Source organism: Calypte anna, chromosome Z (genome assembly GCF_003957555.1).
Source record: "Calypte anna isolate BGI_N300 chromosome Z, bCalAnn1_v1.p, whole genome shotgun sequence".
In the NCBI taxonomy this organism is placed as follows: Eukaryota; Metazoa; Chordata; class Aves; order Apodiformes; family Trochilidae; genus Calypte; species Calypte anna.
Genome location: NC_044274.1, coordinates 18,936,462 through 18,949,393, shown reverse-complemented (window position 1 = coordinate 18,949,393; position 12,932 = coordinate 18,936,462). Strand labels below are relative to the sequence as shown.

At 40.9% G+C, this 12,932-nt stretch overlaps 1 protein-coding gene across 1 annotated transcript in view; it reads left to right on the top strand.

Annotated features, from left to right (window-relative positions):
* SLC38A9 (solute carrier family 38 member 9) overlaps positions 1-12,915 on the top strand; it is a 44,571-nt gene extending 31,656 nt beyond the window's left edge. Inside the window, exons 14-15 of the mRNA XM_030467097.1 lie at positions 10,614-10,703; positions 12,238-12,915. Of these exons, the coding sequence (XP_030322957.1) occupies positions 10,614-10,703; positions 12,238-12,403 (256 nt within the window). The 3' untranslated portion in view covers positions 12,404-12,915. The remainder of the gene's footprint in view (positions 1-10,613; positions 10,704-12,237) is intronic.
* Positions 12,916-12,932: the final 17 nt, after the last annotated feature.

The window sequence follows — 12,932 nt, the reverse complement described above, 5'->3', positions numbered from 1 at the left end:
GAGGAAAGGAAAAAAATATCCCTCGAAGTAATGTGTATTTCCTCTGTGGCATCAGTAGTAGCATTCAGGTCTGGGAAGACATTGTTCCAAGTTTCAGGTTTCTTCTAGGAACTAAAATAGGCATGAGAAGGTCTAGAAATCAGATACTTAAAATTAGGCACTGCCTATTTTTGTGATGCTAAATTGTACACAGTTCAGCATTTGAGAGATTTTTAGGAACTGCTGTGAGCTACTGTTGGAAACAAGGCCATTGATTTAAGTGCTAAACATGGATTTCACAGCCACTGAGAAATAGCCGTGTCCTTTATATTACGTGGATGTGCTGCTTTCTGTCTCTTCTCTCCAGTTACTCCCTGACCAGAATGGTTTTAATTTCCCTCATGCCCTCTTCTAGCACCTACAGTTTCGTATCAGTGTCTTCTCAGGTTTTAATTCCAGCTTGATGTTTTAAGCCTTCATGGTATGACAAATGTGATGATGCAAGTACTTGTTTCTTGTCTCCAGGCTGCCCTGTGGGTAGTTTCACTCACTTTGTTTTCTGTGGTTTTTTGTTTGGTTTGGTTTTTTCATTGTTTTTTTTGTTTTGCTTGTTTGTTTGACTCACAGGGAGGTATATAAAGTTTCTGAGAAATCAAAAACGGTTTCTCAGAAGCCATTTAAATTACTGCAGCCTATTGTGATAAGGTAGTACCTACCAGATGACTGGCAGTGCATCCCTCTGTCATATCCCAGGTATCAAAAATATGGCATAAAAATCACCCAGCTAACTACTCTGCATTTACAACCGGTAAGGTCAGCTCTTAGGTTAGCTCCCACTGTGCAATGGGAACTGACTGGCAACCAGCGCTGCCTCTGGGAAGATAGTTAAGATTTACTACTAAGATTTACTGATTGTGAAATATGTCTTTTGATGACTGGTTCTCAACAGTAGCTAAAGCTGATGAAGGTCCTTTAGTAGCACGGTCTGTATCACCTTTGTATGAAGAATCTTGATACTCTCTTTGTTTTCCTAGAGCTGCTTTTGTGGGGAAACATTTTGCAAATATAAAGAAGTAGCTATTACTGACATAAAGTAATGTTGCAGTAGGGATGTTGATCCACGCCAAAGAACCTACCTGAAAATATTGTCTTGTGTCTTTTTTGTAGGAAAACAAGCACTCTACTAGTAGTTTTACATACTTGGCTTCTTTTATAGAAATCTTCAGTGTCCAGGGCTAACTGTTCTTGGGCAGTAAGAAGAGTGAGACTTAACTTTTGCTCTTATATATATGCATAAGGTGTATATACATATATATTACACATATGTATTTCTTACTTGACTGGAGAAAATTTAAACGTAAATAACAAACCAAAAGGATGGAGCAGGAGAAAAAGAGATGATCAGGAAGTGGGGTTCAGTAGTGTTCTTCTAGCAGAATTTTAAAAGAAAACTGAACCCCACAGTTTAAAATCATGTATTTTGTGAGTGATTCTGTACATTTATGGTTGGGATTTTTTTTGTACCTTTTCCTACTATTACTTTTAGGTTGTGAAAGCAGGAATTGTGTTTTACACTGATGGTATATCTGTCTGGCTGCACATTGGGTAGTGTGCTGAATTCATACTGATTGTGCATTTGAATATCTCTGTTGGCAGCCTAGCCTCATGAACCCTGTGATTCAATGTGCTAAATCATATGGATTTCCACAGGTGCATCCTTGCTATATTAAGAATCCTTTGCAGCTGAGAGAATTTTACAAATTTACCTTCTGGCTTTAACTGTCCAATTATTTCTATTTTAAAAAAAAATAATCCTATCTTCATTTTTAAGGTCTGGGTTGCTTCATGTGGATGTACGTCAGGTTTCACATGAAATTAAAGCTCCTTGATATTAAAAGCCAGGCTTCTTCATGTGAGCAGTTTTTTGCTGATATGCATAACTGTTGCTGCTGTAGGTGGAGCTAACCATTAAGTTGTTAGCTGGAGCACTTAGAATTCTGGATGGAGGCATCTTAAATCTGGCTCTTGATTGAATAGCTTGATTACACACATGCTTACAGGGCTGACAGATAGTTTTTATTTCCTAGCAATGACTGTATGATCAGATCAGTTTGATTCTTTGCTTTAATTCCTTTTCCTTTACTATTTGTCTGTCACTGACTGTGATGAAGCACCCATGTATTTGATGTTCTATAGTTCTCAGTCTTGACAACTGGTGTAGTCCAAGGCAATTTCCTGCCAACTACACCTTCTAGAATTTTTTTTAATTTTCCCTGGTGCCTGTTTTAAGGATGTTGCAAGTAAGCTTTACAGCCTTGTGAGTCGTTCAGATTATTACCCACTTCTGATCTTTCAGATGGGTAGTGGTGATGTAATAAGAAGCACACGTTCAATCAAGAGAGACTATAAGGGCTTGGGGCAACTGCTGATGGGATCGGGAGCCCAAGTTGTCTTCTCCTCCATCCCTCTAATGGCATGGCTTAGGGACTGGTGTCAGCAGCAGGGTTTTGGGTTCTTTGACCGTGGGGCAAATTCCATGGTACCTCATGTCCTCTAACCATATGGGCTTCATCAGTCTAGCAGGGGCAAAGGACCATAGCCTGTAAGTTGGCAGGGCTGATCAGGAGGGCTTTAAACTAGGTTTGAAGAGGGAGGGGATTGAAACCAGGCTCTCCAGAGATGAGTCTAAGGATGGAAAGCTTGAGTTAAGAGTGAAATCAGCAGCCCAGGTACATGAACACCAATACAAGCAGTATGGGAAACAAACTAGAGGAGCTGGAAACCATCATGCAACAGGAAAGCAATGATGTATTCACCATCACAGAAATGTGGTTGGATGGCTCACATGATTGGAGTGCTGCCACGGATGGCTACAAGCTCTTCAGAAGGGACAGACAAGGTAGGAGAGGTGGAGCGGGGGGTCTATGTCAGAGAGTCTCTTGACTCTGTCAGACTTGTGGTCAGTAACAATGAGGTTGAGTGTCTGTGAATCAAGATCAGGAGGAAGGCCAATAAAGCGGACATCCTCATGGGAGTCTGGTACAGACTACCCAACCAGGATGATGAGATTGATGAATTATTCTACAAGCAGTTAGCAAATGTCTCAAATTCTCCAGCCCTTGTTCTCGTGGGTGACTTTAACTTGCTGGATGTCTGCTGGGAACTCCACACATCAGAGAAGAGGCAGTCTAGGAGATTTCTAGAGCATATAGAGGATAATTTCCTACTCCAGCTGGTAAATGAGCCCACCAGGGATGGGTCCCCACTAGACCTTCTGTTTACAAACAAGGAGGGGCTGGTGGGAGATATAGTGGTCAGAGGCCATCTGGGACACAGTGATTATGAAATAATAGTTTTCAATACTCAGGGATGCAAGGAGGGCCATCAATAAAACCTCTACACTGGACTTCTGGAAGGAAGATTTTGGCCTTTTCAGAAGACCGATTCAGTGTACCCTGGGAAACAGCCCTTGAAAACAAAGGGGTCTGGGAGGGATGGATGTACTTCATGGAGCACATGACAAGGCTGTCTCTGTGTGCCCAAAGGCAAACCAGAGGGGAAGACAACCAGTCTGTCTGAACAGGGATATTGAAGGAAATTAAGGTTAAAAAGAGGGCTCACAGTCTATGGTAAAAAGGGAAGAGTTTAGGAATACTCAGGAAGAGTTTAGGAATATAGTTAGGTCATGTAGAAAGAAAATTCAAGAGGCGAAGGCATGATTTGAACTTAATCTTGCCACTTCCGTTAAGGATAACAAAAAGTCTTTACAGATACATCAACAGCAAAAGGAGGGGCAGGGAAAACCTCCATTCTTTGTTGGACATGGGGGGAAAACATAGTTACCAAAGATGAGGAAAAGGCTTAATTATTTGACACTTTCTTTTTCAAAAGACACTTTCAGTTTTCAAAAATAAGACAGGGTGTCCTGAGGACATCTGACTTCTGGGGCTTGTAGAGAGAAATAGGAAGCTGAATAGCTCCCCTGTAATACTGGAGGGAACAGCTAGTGACCTGCTGAGCCACTTTGATCCTGACAAGTCTACAGGACCAGACGGGATCCACCCCAGGGTGATGAGGGAGTTGGCGGAAGAACTCACCAAGCTGCTCTCCATCATTTACCAACAGTCCTGGCTGACTGGGGAGGTCCCAGATGATTGGAAGTTGGCAAATGTTACCAATCCACAAAAAGGGATGAAAGAAGGACCCAGGAAACTCCAAGCCTGTCAGCCTGACCTCAGGGTTATGGAGCAGATCATCCTGGGGCAATCACACAGCACCTACAGGATAGACAGGGGATCAGACCCAGCCAGCATGGGGTTAGGAAGGGCAGGTCCTGTCTGACCAACCTGATCTCCTTTTATCATCAGGTGACCCTCCTGGGGGATGAGGGGGAGGCTGTGGATGGAGTCTCCCTGGACTTCAGCAAAGCTTTTGACACCATCTCCCACAGCATTCTCCTGGAAAAGCTGTCAGCCCAGGGCTCAGACAGAAGCACTCTGTGCTGGGTTAGGAACTGCAGGACACCCACAGAGAGTGGTGCTGAACAGTGCTGATCCAATTGGCAGCCGCTCACCAGTGGTGTTCCCCAGGGATCAGTGCTGGGCCCGGTTCTGTTTAATATCTTTATTGATGATTTAGATGAGGGGATTGAGTCCATCATCAGCAGTTTTGCAGACAACACTAATCTGGGGGGGAGTGTGGATCAACTGGAAGGCAGGAGGGCTCTGCAGAGGGACCTGGACAGACTGGAGAGTTGGGCTGATTCCAATGGGATGAAGTTTAACACGGCCAAGTGCCGGGTTCTGCACTTTGGCCACAACAACCCCATGGGGAGCTCCAGGCTGGGCACAGAGTGGCTGAGAGCAGCCAGGCAGAAAGGGACCTGGGAGTCTGGATTGACAGGAAGCTGAACATGAGCCAGCAGTGTGCCCAGGTGGCCAAGAAGGTCAATGGCATCCTGGCCTGTATCAGGAACAGTGTGGCCAACAGGTCCAGGGTGAGGCCACAGCTTGAGTCCTGTATCCAGTTCTGGGCCCCTCAGTTCAAGAAGGAGATTGAGGTGCTGAAGCAGGTCCAGAGAAAGGCAAGGAGGCTGTGAAGGGATCCAGCACAAGTCCTGTGAGGAAGGGCTGAGGGAGCTGGGGGTGTTCAGTCTGGAGAAGAGGAGGCTCAGGGGAGACCCCATCACTCTCTACAACTCTCTGAAAGGAGGGTGTAGCCAGGGGGGTCAGTCTCCTCTCCCAAGTAGCTACCAGTAAGACAAGAGGGCATGGACTTAAGCTCTGTCAGGGAAGGTTTAGGTGAGATATTAGGAAAAAATTATTTACAGAGAGAGTGATCAGACATTGGAACAGGGTGCCCAGGGAGGTGGTGGATTCTCTGTCCCTGGAGGTTTTTAAGAAGAGACTGATGTGGCACTCAGTGCCATGGTCTGGTAACCATGATGGTAGTAGATTGTCACGGTTTAACACTGGCCCGGCAATTAAACCGAATAACAGACGCTCTCTATTAATCTCTCTCTCCTTGATAGAGAAAGGAGAAAGAATAAGGGAGAGAGACTTATGGGTTGGAAACTAAACTACACAACTTTAATGAAACAGTAATGATAAATAGGTAAAATTACTAAATATATACAAATATACAGGAAAATGGATACCACATTCCTCCCCCCTCTCCCCCAATAACTCTCACGTCACCACCGAGGCTGCAGGGCAGCCCTGGGAAAGTCCAGGCTGGACTCCTGGAGTCGGCAGCAGTCGGGAACCGGAGGCAGGAACACACAGATATGGGCTGGCACGGATCAGGACCACAGGCAGACGAACGGACGGGATCCTTCCAGGATGCCGAGAAGGAAGGGAAGCAGGAAATCAGGAAATCCGGAAATCCGGAAAAGATCTGGCTCGGCCCTCGTGATGCCTCAGATTTATACTGAGTGTGACGTATATGGGATGGAATACTCTGTTTGGTCAATTCTGGCATCTATCTTGTCTGTTCCTCTCCAAAGGAGGGCTCAGGTGGGACCTCTTTATCCTCCTGGACGGTAAAATGTTTTCCTCAGAGCTGAGCAGTGTCCTTGGCTCTGCATACCAGTCTCTAGCAGTAACTATAAACATCAAGTGTTATCAGTCCTAGAAACACACACTGTCTGAGAAACTTGCTGTTAATTTCAGCAAGTGCAACTACTTACAAGAGACTTAGCTAAAAGTAAAAGTACAAAACAGAAAATCACCTTTATCCTGGCCCAAACTAGGACATAGATTAAGGGTTGGACTTGATGATCTCAGAGGTCTTTTCCAACCCAGATGATTCTGTGGATTTCTACCAAAAGCAATATCCTGTTTCATATCCTGACTTCTGCTGATAGGCCATGGTTTATAACTGGATTATAATGAGGAACCATTTACACAGCTTCTAGGAAGCTTTTCCTCTCTGAAGACTGGACAAGTCATAGGTCCCTATGTCTTCTGTCCCACACTTTCTAGATACTTTGCAGTGCTGTTTTTTCATTTAAAATGCTTTGCTCTGCTTTTTCCCTAGTGTGTATCCTTTTAACTAGCAATCTGGTGTGATGAAGCAGCTCATTCCCTCCAAATTTAAAAGTTTAAGCAGATATGTAACTTCTTCCTCTCTCTGGTTTCGCATCGGGGATCATCTGAACAGTCACAGCTTGCTTGTCTGAAGCACAGAGGAAATGAGCACTGTCCTTTGTCCTCACACAATTAAGATGCAGAGCAGAAGGCCCCCTGCTTCTATATATGAGTCCTTCTTCCTCTTATGTGTCACCTGTGTCTCTGCTAAAAACAAATAAGTATGTAGACATTCTGGGCACAGCAGTCTTCTGAGAGATATCACAAAGCCTTCTGCCTCTAAAAGAGAAAGCCTCGTAATTTTTGCTTTCACTTTGCAAAATGTATGCTAGTGCACAGACTAAACACAGAAAGTTGCATTCTGAGACAAACCCCAAGGAACTCTCCTTGCTGTGGCAATGGAAGGCCAAAATTTTCTGTATTGGGAAAGTACTTTCTGTTCTAAAGTAAGTTATGCAGTGGTGTTATTTAATAGGTGACTTAGGACCAGAGATGTGGTTGATTTTCTGTTTCTAACATGGCTCTGGACCTTCTTATGTGTGCAGAAAGCTAACTTTTTTTTTCATGTTACTGATTCTTGGCTACAGTGATATTTAGGACAGAGAATTCCCTTGGTTAATTATATGCCATGCATAAATGCACTAATTTGATGAGTTTTTTAAAACTTTTTAACATCTTTCTTGCTCTGAGAGGTTAAATAAGCTGATTGACAAAAATCACTTTCCTTAAAGACCGTCCTCCCTTCACTCCATGGTAGCCTAGCAGACCTGCCAGTTCTCCCACAGTTACATGTGTCCTGACGCAATGAAATACATTTCTGCTGTTTACATGCATATTTAGTTACCTGCTCTTTACATAGTTTCTGTCTTGCTTCTTAACTGCTGTGATTCATAGTCTTTTGATCAATGTCACTTGAGTGAGACTTCCAGGAAGAAAATACATTTTTCAATGTAATAACCTCTCAAACATCCTTGCTGAATTTGCCGTGTTTTGCCTTTTTCCTTGCTTTCCTGTTTCTCTTATTGTGTGTGTTCATCCTGTGACTCTACACTGAGTCTGGCACTTCTAATTTTCTTGCATATGATCTGAGACTATTTGTGGACTCTGTCCACATGAAAGGTTAACCATTCAGGGAGGGCAGAAAGCAAGACTTAGGGGAAAGCTTTTGTATGGATTTTTTTTTTTTCCCCTTCTCTACTGCTGTTTCTGTGGGATTTTTGCAGGTGAGTCATTCTTCCTTTTATAGAAAAGAGCTGGAGTGTTAACTGCCCAACTGAGAATATTGAGACTGAGGACAGAATGTAGGAGCACCATGTGCCACAGTTGAATTGCCTTGTGTGTCCCTCTTTGTGAACTGCAGCCTTCTAGAGGCAATCCAACCTCTGCCTCGGAGTAGCAGCCCTCATCAGGCTGCCTAAGCAGACAATCCAGACTTGGCATGGGCCACCCAGCTTGGCTGCCATTGACCGCCAAGAAGAAAGTTATGCTACACAGAAAACAGCTGTGTGCCAGCACTGTGTGGTTAGGTAGAAAGGGGCCACGTCCCTTATTATCTCTAACATCCTCTAAATGCTTTCCTTCCCTATAGTCGTAATAAGCAGCAGTGGTATACTTACAGCTCAAAAAATTAACAGCTTTTCTGGCTACTCTTTTACAATGCATAGTGACCTTTATTGTACCATAAGCTGGTGTCTGGCTAGACTGAGCAATTTAAAATTTGTTAATGTAAAGGGCTGTGAGAAATGCTGGTCCCTTCTGCGTGAAACTTTTACAGTCTTAGGAAAAATACCGTCTCAACTAATACAGCTACTAGTAGCCGTAGATATCGGATTTGTATTTATTCAGAAAGATAGGCTTTTTTCTAAATTATATTGTCTTTTTGTCTGTTAAGAATGAAGCTTTCTTCTGTCTTAGAGCTGAGATGAACTATGAATACCTGCCTAGGTAAAAGAAAGAGTTTGCAGGTTAAACAACTGCTGTCCAATAACACGGTTACAAATTGTGGTATTTCAAAGAGGTCGAAAAAGGAGGAAGGATGTCCTAGGGGAGAAATACAGTGTAACTTTTTGTCCTGAAACAGATGGATTTAAATCCTTTTCAGACTTTTAATTTTAATATTGCTCTTAAAGGGTCCTCCTTAGTTGTAACAATTAAAATTGCAAAGCGCTACTCTGCAAGTATGGAATTGTTTGGAGGCTCTAGCATTTTGAAGCTATGTTTTTTAGCTGAGCCAAAACACATTCTCCCCCCATACCCAATTATTTTTTCCCAGCTCAAGAAGCTGAAAAATGTTTCATCTCGCACCAAATGCACACATTGTGTTTGAAGTTATAAGAAGCCAGAATTATTTTTTTAAAAAGCAATTTGAACTACTTCTGTTTTAAAGCGTGCCAGAATGAAATGCTTCAGAATTCTTTCAGGTTTTCTGCTCAAGTATTCTTACCCAAATTTGCAGAGCATTTTTATTAATTTTATTAGTTACTAAGCCTGCACTGTTTTCAATCCTCTTGCTAAAAAAAAAATAATCTTAGGGGAAAAAAAAGGATGGAAGAAGTGCCATCATTTCTGTTCATAAACTTTTGGCTTCAATTGTGCTATATGGCAGTAAGATTTGCACACTGCTGTATGTGTGGGGAGAGGGGAAGTGTTTTTAATGACAAACACTTCTTTGTGAACAGTTCAACTAATTTGCTTTCCTTAGGATTATTAGAAAAGCAGTAAACATTTGATCCTTCTTTCCCTAGTAAGTCTGATTCTTAGGATTTTATTTTTTATTCTTGGGGTTTTACCAGGTTTATATCCAATGATGTTTTAGTTTAGGTATCAAGTGCTGTATTCCCACTCATACTTTCAATTGCTGAGGTGTACCTCTTGTACCACTGTTCAGATGTGATGTACAGATTTAAAGACACTTCTGTCTTTTAAATTTTTTTTTAAGAGCCAACATTTATGGAAAATAGTCCATATCTTAAATTATTTACCTCCATTCCGCTAAACTTTATTGAGATTATGTCTCTTAGTTCTTCTTCCTAACTTGAAAACTGGCAGACAGCTTTTCAGTCATGGAAGTGGTAATTTTTAAAAAATTTTGTTATTTTGTGACATCCTCCATGATACAGATACTTCCTACAGTTAAAAAAAAACTAGCACTGGCTTACAGAGTTTGTTTATATTAAGACATCAAATCTTCTAGAAGAATAAACAAAATCTGTATGTATGTTTCCTCTGTGTGAATTTTTCCCTTCATAAAGACAGCTGTGTTACCAAAATATCATGGTTGTTTATTATATTTCCTGACTTTACCTCTGCTAAAATATGCCAACATTTTGTATTCACTAGGGAAAAGTATTACTCTGCTGAGTCTTAGCTGTGTGCATGACAACACTGGGTTTGTCTGATGCATTAAAATCTACTTTTGCAGAACAGAAAATTCTTTTTTTTCTTGTTTATCATTAATGCAAAAAGGAAACCAACAGGAAATAATTTGTAAAAACAAATTGAACAGAAAATTCCAGCATAAAAAGTACATAGGTCATATGTTAAATAATGTCCAGCTTTCCAAATGTTTGTCCTCTATCAAAATGTGTTAGAGTTCAAGTTTTAAGGTATTTCCCCTCTAGTATTCTATGCAATGTTTCCCACTCAGTGCATCTTTTCCTTTCTTCTGGTTTCCATTAGTTCACTTGGAACAATTCAGATCATACTTGGAGCAAGCTAATTCTTTTTTGTGGGAATTAAGTTATACAATGTTGTTTCTTTGGTATTTGAACATCCATCTGAAATATTCAAGTGCTGAGTACCACGTATGGTGTTTTTCAGAAGAACTGCCAAATCACACATACTTACTGCTTAAGAGTATTTTGAGTCAAAACACTAGATATTTAGAGACTGGCATTCTGAATATTCAATAGATGTTATGTGTGGTGTTAAATCATTAGCTTTAATAGAGTGAGTCCATCCATATACTGGTTAAATGTTAATGGAAATGAAGAATAGTGATGATATTTTGTAATCAGGTTTTAACACTCTTTCCTCACTTTCCTCTAGCTTTTTCCATGTGTTCGTCCTGAATATAGCAATTGTAGGAGCTGGAGTAGCGATGGCAAGATTTTATCCGAATATAGGATGTATCATAAGGTGAGTGCTTTTAAAGTTTGGACAAGCAGCTATCTGTAATTGAGCCTTAATATCTGAGATGATTGGAATGATTCCCCAAGTTTTATTGTTGTGCTTCTAATTCAGTTTCATTGGAGCTGTAACTAAAGAACAGTAGCAAAGTTGGTCCATCATTCTGTGGCTTCTCTCAGTTTTTTGTTTTGTGTTAACCACTTTAAGACCACTTTAAGCTGCTTTGCAAATCCATAATAAAAATCCAAGAAAGAAACTTCCAAAGTAGAAGTGATATAAAAGGTGTAGTTCTAAATTATATCTTAAATTTACAATGTAATAAACACCTGTTGTCTACATTTGACACCATCATATTTCTAGAAATTATAATTCTTTCCTAGTTTGCATCTTTCCAATAGCAACCAGGAGAGGGAGGTGTTTAAAAATGTAGAAATCTGCAATTATAAAACCAGAATGATAGGCTTGGGTCTGAGAGCAGCAAAATAACCTACTTTTGCTTAGTCACTAATCTTTCAGGTTTTTTCCATTTCCTTTTTTTCCCGACTCTCCTTTTAATGAAAATGTTTTTACTACAGTAATAGGGACAGTCTAGTTACTTATTCCAAGTAAGTATCATGCAATATATGTCTGTGTTTGTAGACCTCTACTCATGTGTTTCTACTGTGCATATCAACTAAGTAGTTTGAACAGTGAATTTCCAGTTGATGAATTGTCTGTGTACAAGTCTAACTTAGGTATCTGCTGGTTCTGCTGCTTTTGTATTGCAGATGGTAACTCTGTATTATGATGTTTCTTCTATCTTAAAGAAATCCTCAAATACTTGGAAAAAATTGTTTTTAGTTAATAATAAACATTTGGCTGAAGTCTGAAGTATAGCTTAGCAGATGGAAACTCACAGTAGGGGAAAATAAGTATAAGGTTTTAGTAAGTAAGGGAGCGGTTAGAAAAAGAGCAGTTAAATGCTTCACTTGCTGTGGCTGATCATGTTACCAGGAGGTCATGTTGATCTTTTCAGGTCTGGAGAATGGCTTGCTAGGAGCTTATCCAATAAATTTAAATAGATTTTGCAGATTCAGGAGCATTTCTATGCTTTCATGCTTTAACATGTGTCCTCAGGTGGCAGGGTGCAATGAGATTTGCAGTTCTGAAGATAAAGGATGCCTAGAAAAGATTGCACTGAACAGTCTTTTTCTGTTGTATGTTGCCAAATTTCCCCAAAGAAAGGAGAAACATCAAGTCAAAGATAGAAGTCAATCCCTGGAAGCATCTGGGGATGTGACTGAGACATCAGAGGCATGTCAGGGTGCAGGCAGGGCGAGCAGGGGGATGAGCAACATAGAGGGGTATAATTAAAAGCAAGTGAAGGATATGAAGGACAGCAAAGAACAGAAACTGGTGTTTAGCAACTGCAGATAGTCATTGTTCAGCCAGGGTATTCATTGGTTTGAGAGGGAAAAATTACAAGAAATGAGTTAACACAAAGCATTCCTTTTTTTTTTTTTTTTTTCCTCTTTCTTCTTCCCTTCTCCCTGCCTTTCCTCAGATACTCTGGAGCAACATGTGGTCTGGCTTTTGTATTCCTGTATCCGTCCCTCATCTACATGATCGCCCTGCATCGTGCTGGGCAGCTGACGTGGACAACATTGATCATTCACATCTTTATAATCCTCCTTGGACTGGCTAATCTGATTGCACAATTCCTATTGTGAAAATTCCCCCTTCTCCGTGTGGAGAATGTCACAAGTGGTACTGTGACATTTGGCAATAGCCTTGAGCAACACTGTCATGCATGAGAAGGAACAGTCCTCACTCAGTATGATCTTGAGAAAAACTGCAACTCTGAAATACATTCAAAACACATCTTCCAGGTACTTGACAGGGAACCCATCTTGCTTCTCTAAAGACACAGTTTTTGTGAGAAGTTAAATGGTTCAGATTTGAGTGACGTAGTTCTGTTTTTGTTGAACATATATCAAAGATGACTGAAGCTCAAATATTTTAATTTTTTACAGCACACTTACAACGCACAGCTTTCAGCCTCAGGCAGCAAAACTCCCTCTGTCCTCCAAAAGAACTGTCTTTACTTTTATTAACAGAAATGCTTTCACAGTATTGTTCAGGGACAAAAAGCTCTTTTGTTGCAGTTATTTTCCTATTTGGTTTGGAAAATGAAGAAATTATTGTCTTTCCTTTTTTTAGGTTAATTTATAGTCATTTGGGTCAAAGTTTGAATGTGCA